The sequence below is a fragment of the Danio rerio genome, chromosome 6 (genome assembly GCF_052040795.2).
Source record: "Danio rerio strain M-AB ecotype USA chromosome 6, GRCz13ab, whole genome shotgun sequence".
In the NCBI taxonomy this organism is placed as follows: Eukaryota; Metazoa; Chordata; class Actinopteri; order Cypriniformes; family Danionidae; genus Danio; species Danio rerio.
The window spans coordinates 10,787,823-10,808,327 of NC_141026.1; the positions used below are offsets into that span (position 1 = coordinate 10,787,823).

At 35.2% G+C, this 20,505-nt stretch overlaps 1 protein-coding gene and 2 long non-coding RNA genes across 7 annotated transcripts in view; all 3 read right to left on the bottom strand.

The window, feature by feature from the left end:
* Nucleotides 1-8,564, bottom strand: part of LOC147843376 (uncharacterized) — a 21,408-nt gene extending 12,844 nt beyond the window's left edge. For 2 of the 3 annotated variants that reach the window (XR_015493354.1, XR_015493355.1), the window contains exon 1: nucleotides 8,055-8,564. This is a non-coding gene — a long non-coding RNA (uncharacterized LOC147843376). The remainder of the gene's footprint in view (nucleotides 1-8,054) is intronic. The other variant, XR_015493356.1, reaches the window with a different exon arrangement.
* Nucleotides 1-20,505, bottom strand: part of LOC147843375 (uncharacterized) — a 704,457-nt gene that overhangs the window by 70,816 nt on the left and 613,136 nt on the right. The window lies entirely within an intron of this gene.
* LOC100537673 (serine/threonine-protein kinase pim-1-like) lies at nucleotides 10,527-15,822 on the bottom strand. Of its 3 annotated transcripts, none has more exons than XR_015493283.1 (8): nucleotides 13,080-15,816; nucleotides 12,715-12,809; nucleotides 12,516-12,566; nucleotides 12,043-12,421; nucleotides 11,758-11,934; nucleotides 11,474-11,562; nucleotides 11,053-11,381; nucleotides 10,527-10,879 (listed from the first exon to the last, which is right to left on the bottom strand). XR_015493283.1 is itself a non-coding variant. In XM_087256823.1 (8 exons), exons 2-8 carry the CDS (start codon nucleotides 13,531-13,533, stop codon nucleotides 11,370-11,372), a joined length of 1,257 nt encoding a protein of 418 aa, XP_087112949.1. In that variant the 5' UTR covers nucleotides 13,534-14,774; nucleotides 15,406-15,822; the 3' UTR covers nucleotides 10,527-11,369. The 3 variants fall into 3 exon arrangements, 1 of the variants encoding a protein (XP_087112949.1); XR_015493284.1 differs by having other exon boundaries at nucleotides 10,527-10,895; XM_087256823.1 differs by having other exon boundaries at nucleotides 10,527-11,381; nucleotides 13,080-14,774; nucleotides 15,406-15,822.

The following is a 20,505-nucleotide window of genomic DNA, read 5'->3' on the forward strand; positions in this document are numbered from 1 at the left end:
GGACCATCAATATATAAATTCACTGATGTTGATCCTGGACCATCAATATATAAATTAACTGATACTGATCCTGGACCATCAGTATATAAAATCCCTAATCTTGATCCTGGACCATCAATATATAACTTCACTGATGTTGATCCTGGACCATCAATATATAAATTTACTGATGTTGATCCTGGACCATCATTCACTGATGTTGATCCTGGACCATCAAAATATAACTTCACTGATGTTGATCCTGGACCATCAGTATTTAAATTCACTGATGTTGATCCTGGACCATCAACATATAAATTCACTGATGTTGATCCTGGACCATCAATATATAAATTCACTGATGTTGATTCTGGACCATCAATATATAAATTTACTGATGTTGATCCTGGACCATCAATATATAACTTCACTGATGTTGATCCTGGACCATCAATATATAAATTTACTGATGTTGATCCTGGACCATCATTCACTGATGTTGATCCTGGACCATCAAAATATAACTTCACTGATGTTGATCCTGGACCATCAGTATTTAAATTCACTGATGTTGATCCTGGACCATCAACATATAAATTCACTGATGTTGATCCTGGACCATCAATATATAAATTCACTGATGTTGATCCTGGACCATCAATATATAAAATCACTAATCTTGATCCTGGACCATAAATATATAAATTCACTGATGTTGATCCTGGACCATCAATATGCAAATTCACTGATGTTGATCCTGGACCATCAATATATAAATTCACTGATGTTGTTCCTGGACCATCAGTATTTAAATTCACTGATGTTGATCCTGGACCATCAATATATAAATTCACTGATGTTGATCCTGGACCATCAATATATAAATTCACTGATGTTGTTCCTGGACCATCAGTATTTAAATTCACTGATGTTGATCCTGGACCATCATTCACTGATGTTGATCCTGGACCATCAGTATATAAATTCACTGATGTTGATCCTGGACCATCAATATATAAATTCACTTATGTTGATCCTGGACCATCAATATATAACTTCACTGATGTTGATCCTGGACCATCAATATATAAATTCACTGATGTTGATCCAGGACCATCAATATATAAATTCACTGATGTTGATCCTGGACCATCAATATATAAATTCACTGATGTTGATCCTGGACCATCATTCACTGATATTGATCCTGGACCATCAATATATAAATTCACTGATGTTGTTCCTGGACCATCAGTATTTAAATTCACTGATGTTGTTCCTGGACCATCAATATATAAATTTACTGATGTTGATCCTGGACCATCAATATATAAATTCACTGATGTTGATCCTGGACCATCAATATATAAATTCACTGATGTTGATCCTGGACCGTCAATTCATAAATTTACTGATGTTGATCCTGGACCATCAATATATAAATTTACTGATGTTGATCCTGGACCATCAATATATTAATTCACTGATGTTGATCCTGGACCATCAATATACAAATTCACTGATGTTGATCCTGGACCATCAATATACAAATTCACTGATGTTGATCCTGGAACATCAGTATATAAATTCACTGATGTTGATCCTGGACCATCAATATATAAATTTACTGATGTTGCTCTTGGACCATCAATATATAAATTTACTTATGTTGATCCTGGACCATCATTCACTGATGTTGATCCTGGACTATCAATATATAAATTTACTGATGTTGATCCTGGACCATCAATATATAAATTCACTGATGTTGATCCTGGACCATCATTCACTGATGTTGATCCTGGACCATCAATATATAAATTCACTGATGTTGATCCTGGACCATCATTCACTGATGTTGATCCTGGACTATCAATATATAAATTCACTGATGTTGATCCTGGACCATCATTCACTGATGTTGATCCTGGACCATCAATATATAAATTCACTGATGTTGATCCTGGACCATCAATATATAAAATCACTGATGTTGATCCTGGACCATCAATATATAAATTCCCTGACGTTGATCCTGGACCAACAATATATAAATTCACTGATGTTGATCCTGGACCATCATTCACTGATGTTGATCCTGGACCATCAATATATAAATTCACTGATGTTGATCCTGGACCATCAATATATAACTTCACTGATGTTGATCCTGGACCATCAGTATGTAAATTCACTGATATTGATCCTGGACCATCAATATATAAATTCACTGATGTTGATCCTGGACCATCAATATATAAATTCACTGATGTTGATCCTGGACCATCATTCACTAATGTTGATCCTGGACCATCAATATATAAATTTACTGATGTTGATCCTGGACCATCAAAATATAAATTCACGGATGTTGATCCTGGACCATCAAAATATAAATTCACTGATGTTGATCCTGGACCATCATTCACTGATGTTGATCCTGGACCATCATATATATAAATTCACTGATGTTGATCCTGGACCATCAATATTCAAATTCACTGATGTTGATCCTGGACCAACAATATATAAATTCACTGATGTTGATCCTGGACCATCAGTATTTAAATTCACTGATGTTGATCCTGGACCATCAATATATAACTTCACTGATGTTGATCCTGGACCAACAATATATAAATTCACTGATGTTGATCCTGGACCATCAATATATAAATTCACTGATGTTGATCCTGGACCATCAGTATATAAATTCACTGATGTTGATCCTGGACCATCATTCACTAATGTTGATCCTGGACCATCAATATATAAATTCACTGATGTTGTTCCTGGACCAACAATATATAAATTCACTAATTTCGATCCTGGACCATCAACATACAGTATAAATTTACTGATACTGATCCTGGACCATCAATATATAAATTCACTGATGTTGATCCTGGACCATCAGTATTTAAATTCACTGATGTTGATCCTGCACCATCAGTATATAAATTCACTGATGTTGATCCTGGACCATCAATATATAAATTCACTGATGTTGATCCTGGACCATCAATATATAAATTCACTGATGTTGATCCTGGACCATCAATATATAACTTCCCTGATGTTGATCCTGGACCATCAATATATAAATTCACTGATGTTGTTCCTGGACCATCAGTAATTAAATTCACTGATGTTGATCCTGGACCATCAGTATTTAAATTCACTGATGTTGATCCTGGACCATCAATATATAAATTCACTGATGTTGTTCCTGGACCAACAATATATAACTTCACTGATGTTGATCCTGGACCATCTTTCACTGATGTTGATCCTGGACCATCAATATATAAATTCACTGATGTTGTTCCTGGACCAACAATATATAAATTCACTGATGTTGATCCTGGACCATCAATATATAAATTCACTGATGTTGATCCTGGACCATCAGTATATAAATTCACTGATGTTGTTCCTGGACCATCAGTATATAAATTCACTGATGTTGATCCTCGACCATCAGTATATAAATTCACTGATGTTGTTCCTGGACCATCAGTATATAAATTCACGGATGTTGATCCTGGACCATCAGTATTTAAATTCACTGATGTTGTTCCTGGACCATCAATATACAAATTCACTGATGTTGATCCTGGACCATCAATATATAAATTCACTGATGTTGATCCTGGACCATCAATATATAAATTCACTGATGTTGATCCTGGACCATCAATATATAAATTTACTGATGTTGATCCTGGACCATCAATATATAAATTTACTGGTGTTGATCCTGGACCATCAATATATAAATTCACTGATGTTGATCCTGGACCATCATTCACTGATGTTGATCCTGGACTATCAATATATAAATTTACTGATGTTGATCCTGGACCATCAATCTATAAATTCACTGATGTTGATCCTGGACCATCAATATATAAATTCACTGATGTTGATCCTGGACCATCATTCACTGATGTTGATCCTGGACTATCAATATATAAATTTACTGATGTTGATCCTGGACCATCAATATATAAATTCACTGATGTTGATCCTGGACCATCAGTATTAAAATTCACTGATGTTGATCCTGGACTATCAATATATAAATTTACTGATGTTGATCCTGGACCATCATTCACAAATGTTGATCCTGGACCAACAATATATGAATTTACTGATGTTGATCCTGGACCATCAATATATAAATTCACTGATGTTGATCCTGGACCATCAATATATAAATTTACTGATGTTGATCCTGGACCATCAATATATAAATTCACTGATGTTGATCCTGGACCATCAGTATTAAAATTCACTGATGTTGATCCTGGACTATCAATATATAAATTTACTGATGTTGATCCTGGACCATCATTCACAAATGTTGATCCTGGACCAACAATATATGAATTTACTGATGTTGATCCTGGACCATCAATATATAAATTCACTGATGTTGATCCTGGACCATCAATATATAAATTTACTGATACTGATCCTGGATCATCAGTATATAAATTCACTGATGTTGATCCTGGACCATCAATATATAAATTTACTGATACTGATCCTGGATCATCAGTATATAAATTCACTGATGTTGATCCTGGACCATCAATATATAAATTCACTGATGTTGATCCTGGACCATCATTCACTGATGTTGATCCTGGACTATCAATATATAAATTTACTGATGTTGATCCTGGACCATCAATATATAAATTCACTGATGTTGATCCTGGACCATCATATATATAAATTCACTGATGTTGATCCTGGACCATCATTCACTGATGTTGATCCTGGACTATCAATATATAAATTTACTGATGTTGATCCTGGACCATCAATATATAAATTCACTGATGTTGATCCTGGACCATCATTCACTGATGTTGATCCTGGACTATCAATATATAAATTTACTGATGTTGATCCTGGACCATCATATATATAAATTCACTGATGTTGATCCTGGACCATCAATATATAAATTCACTGATGTTGATCCTGGACCATCAATATATAAATTCACTGATGTTGATCCTGGACCATCAAAATATAAATTCACTGATGTGGATCCTGGACCATCAATATATAAATTCACTGATGTTGATCCTGGACCATCAATATATAAATTCACTGATGTTGATCCTGGACCATCAATATATTAATTCACTGATGTTGATCCTGGACCATCATTCACTGATGTTGATCCTGGACCATCAGTATATAAATTCACTGATGTTGATCCTGGACCATCAATATATAAATTCACTTATGTTGATCCTGGACCATCAATATATAACTTCACTGATGTTGATCCTGGACCATCAATATATAACTTCACTGATGTTGATCCAGGACCATCAATATATAAATTCACTGATGTTGATCCTGGACCATCAATATATAAATTCACTAATGTTGATCCTGGACCATCATTCACTGATATTGATCCTGGACCATCAATATATAAATTCACTGATATTGATCCTGGACCATCAGTATATGAATTCACTGATGTTGATCCTGGACCATCATTCACTGATATTGATCCTGGACCATCAATATATAAATTCACTGATGTTGATCCTGGACCATCAGTATATAAATTCACTGATGTTGTTCCTGGACCATCAATATATAAATTCACTGATGTTGATCATGGACCATCAGTATATAACTTCACTGATGTTGATCCTGGACCATCAATATATAACTTCACTGATGTTGATCCTCGACCATCATTCACTGATGTTGATCCTGGACTATCAATATATAAATTTACTGATGTTGATCCTGGACCATCATTCACAAACGTTGATCCTGGACCAACAATATATGAATTTACTGATGTTGATCCTGGACCATCAATATATAAATTCACTGATGTTGATTCTGGACCATCAATATATAAATTCACTGATGTTGATCCTGGACCATCAATATATAAATTTACTGATACTGATCCTGGATCATCAGTATATAAATTCACTGATGTTGATCCTGGACCATCAATTTATAAATTTACTGATGTTGATCCTCGACCATCAGTATATAACTTCACTGATGTTGATCCTGGACCATCAATATATAAATTCACTGATGTTGATCCTGGACCATCATTCACTGATGTTGATCCTGGACTATCAATATATAAATTTACTGATGTTGATCCTGGACCATCAATAAAAAATTCACTGATGTTGATCCTGGACCATCAATATATAAATTAACTGATACTGATCCTGGACCATCAGTATATAAAATCATCTTGATCCTGGACCATCAATATATAACTTCACTGATGTTGATCCTGGACCATCAAAATATAACTTCACTGATGTTGATCCTGGACCATCAGTATTTAAATTCACTGATGTTGATCCTGGACCATCAACATATAAATTTACTGATGTTGATCCTGGACCATCATTCACTGATGTTGATCCTGGACCATCAATATATAAATTCACTGATGTTGATTCTGGACCATCAATATATAAATTCACTGATGTTGTTCCTGGACCCTCAGTATTTAAATTCGCTTATGTTGATCCTGGACCATCAATATACAAATTCACTGATGTTGATCCTGGACCATCAATTCATAAATTTACTGATGTTGATCCTGGACCATCAATATAAAAATAAACTGATGTTGATCCTGGACCATCAATATATAAAATCACTAATCTTGATCCTGGACCATAAATATATAAATTCACTGATGTTGATCCTGGACCATCAATATACAAATTCACTGATGTTGATCCTGGACCATCAATATATAAATTCACTGATGTTGATCCTGGACCATCAATATATAAATTTACTGATGTTGATCCTGGACCATCATTCCCTGATGTTGATCCTGGACCATCAAAATATAAATTCACTGATGTTGTTCCTGGACCATCAGTATTTAAATTCACTGATGTTGATCCTGGACCATCAACATATAAATTCACTGATGTTGATCCTGGACCATCAATATATAAATTCACTGATGTTGATCCTGGACCATCATTCACTGATGTTGATCCTGGACCATCAAAATATAAATTCACTGATGTTGTTCCTGGACCATCAGTATTTAAATTCACTGATGTTGATCCTGGACCATCAACATATAAATTCACTTATGTTGATCCTGGACCATCAATATACAAATTCACTGATGTTGATCCTGGACCATCAGTATTTAAATTCACTGATGTTGATCCTGGACCATCAAAATATAAATTCACTGATGTTGATCCTGGACCATCAAAATATAAATTCACTGATGTTGATCCTGGACCATCAGTATATAAATTCACTGATGTTGATCCTGGACCATCAAAATATAAATTCACTGATGTTGATCCTGGACCATCAGTATATAAATTCACTGATGTTGATCCTGGACCATCAAAATATAAATTCACTGATGTTGATCCTGGACCATCAGTATATAAATTCACTGATGTTGTTCCTGGACCATCAGTATTTAAATTCACTTATGTTGATCCTGGACCATCAATATATAAATTCACTGATGTTGATCCTGGACCATCAATATATAACTTTACTGATGTTAATCCAGGACCATCAATATAATAATTTACTGATATTGATCCTGGACCATCAGTATATGAATTCACTGATGTTGATCCTGGACCATCATTCACTGATATTGATCCTGGACCATCAGTATATAAATTCACTGATGTTGATCCTGGACCATCAAAATATAAATTCACTGATGTTGATCCAGGACCATCAGTATATAAATTCACTGATGTTGATCCTGGACCATCATTCCCTGATGTTGATCCTGGACCATCAAAATATAAATTCACTGATGTTGATCCTGGACCATCATTCACTGATGTTGATCCTGGACCATCAGTATTTAAATTCACTGATGTTGATCCTGGACCATCATTCACTGATATTGATCCTGGACTATCAATATATAAATTTACTAATGTTGATCCTGGACCATCAAATTAAATTTATGGACAAATTATTTTACATTACATGGACAAATCTAACTATATAATTGTTTATTGTTTATAACTATATAATATATTATATCTAACTATATAATTGTTTCTTGAGCATGTACAATTGCCAGATAAATCTATCCTCTGTTATGATCTTTTTATGTCTAGGGATGTAACTGCAACAGAAAATAAATGGTTGGTGATGTCAATGGCTGGAAAAAGAGAAACTCACCTCCTCAAACAGAATGGCTAGAGATTCAAAAACAACAAGGTAAAACAAAAAAAACAAAAAAATCAAGAAACAGAGACAAGTTTATTTACAGAAATAAAATGTAACAAAGAAAACAGGGTATTAATTCAGAAGGGGGTAAAGCCAAAACAACAAACAAAACCAAGCTAACTCCTAAGATAAATCTTTTGCTAATCTAAAAAAAAAGAAACAAAAATACATCAACAATCTATAACTCTTTACTGTTACAAACAGGAGAAAATGATTCAAAACAAAAATGGCACCCACCCTCCTACTTAACCCTCAAAATAAATATAAACAAATCAACCTGACTCACTTTTCTTTGGGTGAATTTTTAGATGTTAAGAAGATCATTACTAGTAGAAGATTGACTTCAATAGCCTCAACACAACTGAGCTACTTAAGCTAAAACAAATCGTTAAAGCTCTAGTAAACAACATGTCTGTATGTGGAGAAGAGCTCAGCTGCTGCACCATCTAACCACCACCAACACTGGTTTGCAGTGCAACTCAGGTTAAATACTCTCTCTCTTCTCCCAACAGCCAATCACTGGAAAGATCCAATGATCACTACCAGGTGGACACAATTACCTGCAGGGAGAGAGAGAGACACACAGAGAGAGAGAGAGAGAGAGAGAGAGAGAGAGAGAGAGAGAGAATAACACAGGGATGTCCAAACTCGGTCCCGAAGGGTCGTTGTCCTGCTTAGTTTAGCTCCAACTTGCTTTAACACACCTGCCAGGAAGTTACTAGTATATCTAGCAAGAGCTTGATCAGATGATTCAGGTGTCTTTGATTAGAGTTGGAGCTAAACTCTTCAGGACACCAGCCCTCCAGGACCGAGTTTGGACACCCCTGGAATAACAAAACAAAGCACATTGTGCACACTAAAGAAACGTCTCAGGACATAACACCTCCTTTAGTTGCAAAATACAATTATTCCACAAAATATATTTGTATAACACACACAAAAAATGCAATCACTCTGTTTCTCGTAACTGATTTATACAGAACTGTAGAAATTAAGTAAAGTATTAAGCAAGTATATTATAAGTAACTGTAATTAAATCACATAAAAATGAAAAGGAAGTGGGTAGCACTGTCGCCTCACAGCAAGAAGGTCACTGGTTCAATCCCCATCTGGGTCTGTGTGGAGTTTGCATGTTCTCCCCATGTCAGTGTGGGTTTTCTGTGTGTGCTCCGGTTTCGCCCACATGTCCAAAAACATGTGCTATAGGTGAACTGAATAAGCTAAATTGGCTGTAGTCTATGTGTGTGAATGAGTGTGTATGGATGTTTTCCAGTACTGACTTACAGCTGGAAGGGCATCGGCTGTGTAAAACATGTGCTGGCTAACTTGGGGGTTCATTCCGCTGTGGTGACTGTTGATGAATAAATTCAATTCAATTCAGCTTTATTTGTATAGCGCTTTTACAATGTAGATTGTGTCAAAGCAGCTTCACATAAATGGTCATAGTAACTGGAACAGGGACTAAGCAGACGGAAAATGAATGAAAAGGAATCTTTTACTCTAATTTTCAGTAGAGAAGCAATTTAATTACAGACACTAGTTATTTTGTAAGTAATTACACATAACACTGGTTACCTATTGATTGGATAATAGTACTAATCGTTTGATTTTAGTGCTTATTCAACATTGATAATCCTGCATTTTAAAGGGCTCCTACTTTGCTCTTTTATCAAGATGAAGTCTCTAGAATGTGTCTATGAAGTTTCAGGTAAAATAACCATCAGATCATTTATTAGAGCTTGTTTTTGGGTCAGATTTTAGCTTTTTCTGTCTGTGCCTTTAAATGCAAATGAGCTGGCTCTCCAAAAGTAGGGTACTCTTCAGGAATTTATATTTTGATTAATCATGATAATGCAAATCAAATCACAAATTATTTATTTTTCAAACTTGAATTTAGAAAAGAAGAAATGATGAAGAATTCAGAGAAACTTATTAAATCTTTATTTGCGGTCAAATATGCCTAAAGACAAGGTATAACAGATGTTTAATGAACATAAACATGCATTTGACTGATGTGTCTGTCTGTAAAATCATCATAACAGATATTGTCAGAATAGAGAAAACAGCCAGAATTCCAACCATAAAGAGAGTGCTTATTAAATCTGAAAATGATCATATATTTTAGATTTTTATTACAGTGTGATCATTTAATTTTACTTTTTAATTTATTCTGATTTCTGTTTCAGTTCATGTAAAAGTTGTTTGACTACTACTTTTAGTCTTTGTTTACTAAAATAACCTTGCAACAGTCACTTTTTTAAAACCATGAAGACAGTGAGATGAGCAAGTTCAAGTGCAAAGAGCTTTATTGTCATCTTAACAGTACACAGTGAAATGAGACCATGTTTATCCAGTTACCACATAAAAACCACACACAACTACACAAAACAGTAGGAGACACACAAACAACACAAAACACCTCAGAACCAAGGGTTAAAGAGTAAACTACCTGATGATGTAAAGTGCAAACAGTGCAAGACAGACATTAAAGTGCATTAAACAATTCAGAAGCAGAAACCGAAGCAGAAACATTACATTTATCAGTAAACACAGTTCCTCTGAATAAGTGCATGTGTTTGGAGGTAGTTCAGTTGATGCAGCTGCTCAGGATCCCCTTGAGCACAGGTGTCAAATCCAGTTCCTTGAGGGCCGCAGCTCTGCACAGTTTAGCTTTAACCCTGATTAAACACACCTGATCAAACTCATTGAGTCTCTCAGGCTTGTGAGAAACCCACAGGTAAGTGTGTTGAAGCAGGGTTGGAACTAAACTGAGCAGAGCTGCGGCCCTACACAAACTGGATTTGACACCTGTGCTCTTGAGGGTCCCTCTATAAAGCATGTTCGGGATGGAGAGACTAAAGCTAAAGTTAAGACAGCTACAGCTTTGTCAGGATCTGTAAGTGTTGACAGATGAGGACAGTGTTGACACACAGCACTGGAACTGGGTTAGTGTTGAGAATCAGCTCTGGTTTGCTTCTTGCAGGCACATTTTCTCCTCAATCCATTACAGGACGTTCAGGCACAACGGTGTTTATAAAACAATAATTTATTTGAGTCTCATGACAAGAAGATGTAGAAGATCAGATGATATAATCGTCTTGATGGAGGGGTCTGGAACTTCTTGTTGTTCTTTATCTGGTGACCTGAAACAAGCAACACACACATTTGTTGGTCTCTATGTTACACACACCTCCTGTATAAAAATGCTCAAGAAAGTAAATGTAGAATTGAATACCTTGAACCAGCGATGGCTGCTGAGTTTCCCCAAAGCGATCCTCTTCCTGGGGCTCCTCTGCAGGCAGGACTGGACCAGTTGGCAGCACTCTGTGGAAAAAGATGGAGGAGTCTGATTATTATTACCTGAACTACATCTACTTGCTTTAATAATCACAATCCAAACAATAAGATTTGATGATGCTGAAACATGAAGGCCAAAACTGATGAACATCACTGAATAATTCCTGTGTGTCATTCAGATTTACAGTTTGCTTTCTCTGCTGTAATAAATGGCCAGCTCACCTGTTGACAATCCAGATTTGATCCAAGTTCTTTCGTCTGTCAAGTCCAGGTCACTGTCTTTAGGAGGTTCTCCACACAGCAGCTCATACAGGAGAACCCCCAGTGACCAAACAGTTGCCGCCTTTCCATGGTACCTGCCACTGGATTTAAATTCAGGTGGACAGTAATCTTCAGTCCCTGAAAAAAGATTTTCTTCATTAGTGACAGTAAGAAAGCTGATGCTGTTCAAAATATGGAGTTGAAGAAGTAAAATCTCAAACTGCAGATTTGAAGGACAATACATACCACAGAATGTTGTATATGCTGAGGTCTTTAGAAGGTCACCGCAGCCAAAGTCGATGAGCTTCACTTCCAGAGTTTCCTTGTTTATCAGGAGGTTTTCTAATTTAATGTCCCGATGGAGGACCCCTCGCTGACAGCACATATGGGCAGCCTGCACTACCTGCCTCATGATGTGCCTTGTCATGTTCTCACTGAGGGTTCCTAAGTGCCGCTCCAGAAAATCAAATAGGTCTTCGCAGGGTGAGGGACGCTCCAAGATCATTATGTAGGAGTCAGACCTCTCCTGCCACTCCAGCATCCGGATTATCTGAGGAACGGTCGGACCATTGTTGGCAAGAATGGTTAGAGCAACCTCTAACGGAAGGGGTGTAGGATGACCAGGCTGTAGAGGAAAGACATTTGTTGTCAGTGATGTTTAAAATCATGTTTGGCTCTAATTAACAAATTTTGAAGTAAAAACCAAGAGAGCTGCTTACAATGCTGAGGTAATCCATGTCACTGCTCTTCATGACCACCTTCATTGCCACCTGATCCACAAAACAAAACATTAGTAATTCTTGCTCTGAGCTCAAATCATCACAGTCATTCAACTTTTTCAATGTCATGTGACACAATAAACAGACTTGAACAGACACTGAGAGAAATATTTTGCTAGATGTAGTGAGTAAAATATACCTCAAGACCATCCGTCAGACGAACTGCTTCAAGGACTGTCCCGTATCCTCCCTGGCCGAGCTTTTTTACAATTCTGTAGCGGCCCAAAATATCTTCTGCAAAAAATAAAATGAATAAACATTATAGAAGAGAACACACAACAAGAGGATTAAAGCTGACATTTTAATTCATAATTTGACAGAACATTTGTCTATTATTTTGAATATTTCATATTTCTTCCCAACTCAATTTAAGTAAAAGGATTCTAATACACCTAATGTAAGTAATTAACACATATTATATTAACACATGTTGTTGGAACACAGCATGAACATTATTGAGATCATTTAAAGGTCAAAAGGATAAAGGATGTTAAACCTCCTGACCTTCAAGACTGCTGGAGCTGGACGTCCTGCTGGAGGTGCTGTTGGAGCTGGAAGTCCTGCTGGAGCTGGTATTGGAGCTGGAAGACCTGCTGCAGCTGCTTCTGGAGCTGGACGCCCCGCTGGAGCTACTGTTGGAGCTGGAACTAGACCTGGCCTCGTCAAGACTCAGGCCGCTGCTGGTGTCAGTTTTCAGAACTTCATGACTCTCCACAGAGAAATCCATGAAAGTATCATAATATTCCGAATTTCTCTCCTCAGAGGTGACACTTTGAGCAGAGAAGTAAGTAGAAGACGACCCGCTCCTCATCTTTTTTGATGGTCGCCTCTCCTCAACGGGCTCGAGATGGTCGAACGCCTCGTTGGGGCAGGATTTTGTTTGCGCACCATGATGGAAATTGTGCGCAATAACGCAATCGCTGTCAGAAAAACAATCTCTCTTTCTCTTCTGTCCCATGATCACAAAAGCGGTTGGATAAAACACTAACGCTGTTGAATTCGTGTAATGCAGACAGAAAAATCAAGTCAAATGACAAATCTGTACAGAGAAGCTGTTTAGGAATGCAAGACATTCTAAATGTTCCATTCTAATTATGACGCAACAGCACAGGTTTGTGTTATTGTTTGAAATCTCCTCAAACCAAGCACAATAATTAAAGCCGTACAATGACAATTCCGGCCAAACTAAACAAGCAGCTATATAAATATAAAATACACACACATTATAGATCAATATTTTAATAATTTGTTAAAATCGTTAGATATATATATACGTATTTAACCGCAGTAGCTATATTATTGCATTTTTATTCTTGTTTTACTTCATAGCCTATTTGTGTGACAGCTATAGCCTATCTTTTATCTTTTTGTTTTTAATTTAGATATATAGGCCATATAAACTTACATCAATTTTTTATTTGTGGAGAAATATGTTCAAAGAACGAAATTTAGGCCTAAACAATGTTTTTTACCCAATTCAAGCCATTTAATACTAATTGGGACTGTTTTGTCCAGTTGGTTGTCTGTCGATAATAATTGTCGAAATATTTTACACAGGAGGCAACCTATCAAAAAACGTTAAAAAACACACATTTCGATTACTATTTCGGCTTGGTCATATCCGTAAATGCCCTATATTTGGAAACATGTTGCGTTAATATGAGATAATGCGTTAAATTTTCCCCATGTACCAAAAAAATACAAATTAATTTATGAAGTGAATGGATTAATAGAAAGGACAAAACGTCTTTTTAAAGTGTTGATTTTTTTTTGTTAATGACAAACGGAATTTAAAATTCTATTTAAAACGTTAGAAAAAAATATATAGGCCTAAATATTTTAATTCATCAATATACAGCATAAAACACCACTCCATCAAATTGCTTATCCATGTTATAAACTAGCCCATAATAACTCGTCTTCAAAATTTCACACATGAATATTATAATTTAAAACATTTATTTGCTGAAATTCTTAGTAAAAAAGTAAATTTCAAAAATGCTTTTGTTTTATTTGATTTTTCCTTCTGTCTGAAAAGGAATATTTTATTTCGGCCTCTTCAAATAAATTGTCTAAACAAATAGTCTGCTTGAACGACACATTATAAGTAGTTTATAAAACACAAATGAACAATCAAAAACGCTATGCTATATACAGATAAAAAAAAATATTCAGATTATTTTTTTAAGTAAAGTGGTTGTGAACAATTTATATGGCGTGAATTTAAACAAAGTTAAACATCAAGTTAAACATTACTAAATTTAATTAGTTTAAATTCAACCCATTTAAATAGTTAAAAACGTTAAAAGTAACAAAAGTGATAAAGAACTAAGATAAATAATTGTAATGGTGTTGTTACCTCAAAACAACATTTATTGTTACAATGTGATAAAACTTACAGAGTAAATGTTACAGATAACATTTAATCGTCGTGAATATACTTGGCATAGAAATCCCCTATAAGCAATACAATTGCAGGTTAATTATTTATATAGTTACTTATATTTGATTGTAACTTTGCAACATGGTGGCTCGGTGATTAGAACTGTAGCCTTACTGCACGAAAGTCGCTGGTTTGAGTCCCGTCTCAGTTGGCGTTTGGAGATTGCATGTTCTCTGTTCGCGCGAGCTTCCTCCAGGTGCCCCGGTTTCAACCACAGTCCAAAGACATGAGGTACAGGTGGATTGAATGAACAAAATAAGCCATGGTGTATGTGTGTGAATGTGTGTGTGGGTGTTTCCCAGTACTGGATTGCAACTGGAAGAGCATCCGTTGTGTAAAACATATGCTGGATAGGTTGGCAGTTCATTCCGCTGTTCAACTCCTGATGAAAAAAAAGAGACTAAGCCAAAGGAAAATGAACAAATGAATGTAACTTACTTGATTGTAATGCAGTATTGTGCACCTTTTGTAAAGATGCTTTGAAACAATAATTATTGTAAAAAGCGCTATACAAATGAAATTGAAATGAATTGGCGGCTGAACACAAAAATCAAACATTTAAAGGGAACTGACTTTCATATTAGAAAAAAAAACAATGCAAGTGAAAGGTTGCGACAAGTTCTGTTTACAAAATATAAATCAAAACACACACACACACACACACGTATGTATATGTTTATATATATATTACTGCCACAGGTGAAGCTTAGACTATTTACTTCCCATCACATAATTTTTTCCTTCAGTAGAACATAAATTGTTGTTCGTTTCTCGACATTTTTTAGAGTGTCTTTTTATTACCACAAAAAAAAAAAAAAAAAAAAAACGAGCATAGCATACCAGCCCATTATTATATAAATTCACTGATGTTGATCCTGGACCATCAATTTATAAAATCACTGATGTTGATCCTGGACCATCAATATATAAATTCACTGATGTTGATCCTGGACCATCAATAAAAAATTCACTGATGTTGATCCTGGACCATCAATATATAAATTAACTGATACTGATCCTGGACCATCAGTATATAAAATCACTAATCTTGATCCTGGACCATCAATATATAACTTCACTGATGTTGATCCTGGACCATCAATATATAAATTTACTGATGTTGATCCTGGACCATCATTCACTGATGTTGATCCTGGACCATCAAAATATAACTTCACTGATGTTGATCCTGGACCATCAACATATAAATTCACTGATGTTGATCCTGGACCATCATTCACTGATGTTGATCCTGGACCATCAATATATAAATTCACTGATGTTGATTCTGGACCATCAATATATAAATTTACTGATGTTGATCCTGGACCATCAATATATAAATTTACTGATACTGATCCTGGATCATCAGTATATAAATTCACTGATGTTGATCCTGGACCATCAATTTATAAATTTACTGATGTTGATCCTCGACCATCAGTATATAACTTCACTGATGTTGATCCTGGACCATCAATATATAAATTCACTGATGTTGATCCTGGACCATCATTCACTGATGTTGATCCTGGACTATCAATGTATAAATTTACTGATGTTGATCCTGGACCATCAATATATAAATTCACTGATGTTGATCCTGGACCATCATATATATAAATTCACTGATGTTGATCCTGGACCATCAGTATTTAAATTCACTGATGTTGATCCTGGACCATCAATATATAAATTCACTTATGTTGATCCTGGACCATCAATATATAACTTCACTGATGTTGATCCTGGACCATCAATATATAAATTTACTGATGTTGATCCTGGACCATCATATATATAAATTCACTGATGTTGATCCTGGACCATCAAAATATAAATTCACTGATGTGGATCCTGGACCATCAATATATAAATTCACTGATGTTGATCCTGGACCATCAATATATAAATTCACTGATGTTGATCCTGGACCATCAATATATTAATTCACTGATGTTGATCCTGGACCATCATTCACTGATGTTGATCCTGGACCATCAGTATATAAATTCACTGATGTTGATCCTGGACCATCAATATATAAATTCACTTATGTTGATCCTGGACCATCAATATATAACTTCACTGATGTTGATCCTGGACCATCAATATATAAATTCACTGATGTTGAGTCTGGACCATCAATATATAACTTCACTGATGTTGATCCTGGACCATCAAAATATAAATTCACTGATGTTGATCCAGGACCATCAATATATAAATTCACTGATGTTGATCCTGGACCATCAATATATAAATTCACTGATATTGATCCTGGACCATCAATATATAAATTCACTGATGTTGATTCTGGACCATCAATATATAAATTTACTGATGTTGATCCTGGACCATCAATATATAAATTTACTGATACTGATCCTGGATCATCAGTATATAAATTCACTGATGTTGATCCTGGACCATCAATTTATAAATTTACTGATGTTGATCCTCGACCATCAGTATATAACTTCACTGATGTTGATCCTGGACCATCAATATATAAATTCACTGATGTTGATCCTGGACCATCATTCACTGATGTTGATCCTGGACTATCAATATATAAATTTACTGATGTTGATCCTGGACCATCAATATATAAATTCACTGATGTTGATCCTGGACCATCATATATATAAATTCACTGATGTTGATCCTGGACCATCAGTATTTAAATTCACTGATGTTGATCCTGGACCATCATTCACTGATGTTGATCCTGGACTATCAATATATAAATTTACTGATGTTGATTCTGGACCATCAATATATAAATTCACTGATGTTGATCCTGGACCATCAATATATAAATTTACTGATACTGATCCTGGATCATCAGTATATAAATTCACTGATGTTGATCCTGGACCATCAATTTATAAATTTACTGATGTTGATCCTCGACCATCAGTATATAACTTCACTGATGTTGATCCTGGACCATCAATATATAAATTCACTGATGTTGATCCTGGACCATCATTCACTGATGTTGATCCTGGACTATCAATATATAAATTTACTGATGTTGATCCTGGACCATCAATATATAAATTCACTGATGTTGATCCTGGACCATCAATAAAAAATTCACTGATGTTGATCCTGGACCATCAATATATAAATTAACTGATACTGATCCTGGACCATCAGTATATAAAATCACTAATCTTGATCCTGGACCATCAATATATAACTTCACTGATGTTGATCCTGGACCATCAAAATATAACTTCACTGATGTTGATCCTGGACCATCAGTATTTAAATTCACTGATGTTGATCCTGGACCATCAACATATAAATTTACTGATGTTGATCCTGGACCATCATTCACTGATGTTGATCCTGGACCATCAATATATAAATTCACTGATGTTGATTCTGGACCATCAATATATAAATTTACTGATGTTGATCCTGGACCATCAATATATAAATTCACTGATGTTGTTCCTGGACCATCAGTATTTAAATTCACTTATGTTGATCCTGGACCATCAATATACAAATTCACTGATGTTGATCCTGGACCATCAATATATAAATTCACTGATGTTGATTCTGGACCATCAATATATAAATTCACTGATGTTGATCCTGGACCATCAATATATAAATTCACTGATGTTGTTCCTGGACCCTCAGTATTTAAATTCACTTATGTTGATCCTGGACCATCAATATACAAATTCACTGATGTTGATCCTGGACCATCAATTCATAAATTTACTGATGTTGATCCTGGACCATCAATATAAAAATAAACTGATGTTGATCCTGGACCATCAATATATAAAATCACTAATCTTGATCCTGGACCATAAATATATAAATTCACTGATGTTGATCCTGGACCATCAATATACAAATTCACTGATGTTGATCCTGGACCATCAATATATAAATTCACTGATGTTGATCCTGGACCATCAATATATAAATTTACTGATGTTGATCCTGGACCATCATTCCCTGATGTTGATCCTGGACCATCAAAATATAAATTCACTGATGTTGTTCCTGGACCATCAGTATTTAAATTCACTGATGTTGATCCTGGACCATCAACATATAAATTCACTGATGTTGATCCTGGACCATCAACATATAAATTCACTGATGTTGATCCTGGACCATCATTCACTGATGTTGATCCTGGACCATCAAAATATAAATTCACTGATGTTGTTCCTGGACCATCAGTATTTAAATTCACTGATGTTGATCCTGGACCATCATTCACTGATGTTGATCCTGGACCATCAGTATATAAATTCACTGATGTTGATCCTGGACCATCAAAATATAAATTCACTGATGTTGTTCCTGGACCATCAGTATTTAAATTCACTGATGTTGATCCTGGACCATCAGTATATAAATTCACTGATGTTGATCCTGGACCATCAGTATATAAATTCACTGATGTTGATCCTGGACCATCAATATATAAATTCACTGATGTTGTTCCTGGACCATCAGTATTTAAATTCACTTATGTTGATCCTGGACCATCAATATATAAATTCACTGATGTTGATCCTGGACCATCAATATATAACTTTACTGATGTTAATCCAGGACCATCAATATAATAATTTACTGATATTGATCCTGGACCATCAGTATATGAATTCACTGATGTTGATCCTGGACCATCATTCACTGATATTGATCCTGGACCATCAATATATAAATTCACTGATGTTGATCCAGGACCATCAGTATATAAATTCACTGATGTTGATCCTGGACCATCATTCCCTGATGTTGATCCTGGACCATCAAAATATAAATTCACTGATGTTGATCCTGGACCATCATTCACTGATATTGATCCTGGACTATCAATATATAAATTTACTAATGTTGATCCTGGACCATCAAATTAAATTTATGGACAAATTATTTTACATTACATGGACAAATCTAACTATATAATTGTTTATTGTTTATAACTATATAATATATTATATCTAACTATATAATTGTTTCTTGAGCATGTACAATTGCCAGATAAATCTATCCTCTGTTATGATCTTTTTATGTCTAGGGATGTAACTGCAACAGAAAATAAATGGTTGGTGATGTCAATGGCTGGAAAAAGAGAAACTCACCTCCTCAAACAGAATGGCTAGAGATTCAAAAACAACAAGGTAAAACAAAAAAAAACAAAAAAAATCAAGAAACAGAGACAAGTTTATTTACAGAAATAAAATGTAACAAAGAAAACAGGGTATTAATTCAGAAGGGGGTAAAGCCAAAACAACAAACAAAACCAAGCTAACTCCTAAGATAAATCTTTTGCTAATCTAAAAAAAAAGAAACAAAAATACATCAACAATCTATAACTCTTTACTGTTACAAACAGGAGAAAATGATTCAAAACAAAAATGGCACCCACCCTCCTACTTAACCCTCAAAATAAATATAAACAAATCAACCTGACTCACTTTTCTTTGGGTGAATTTT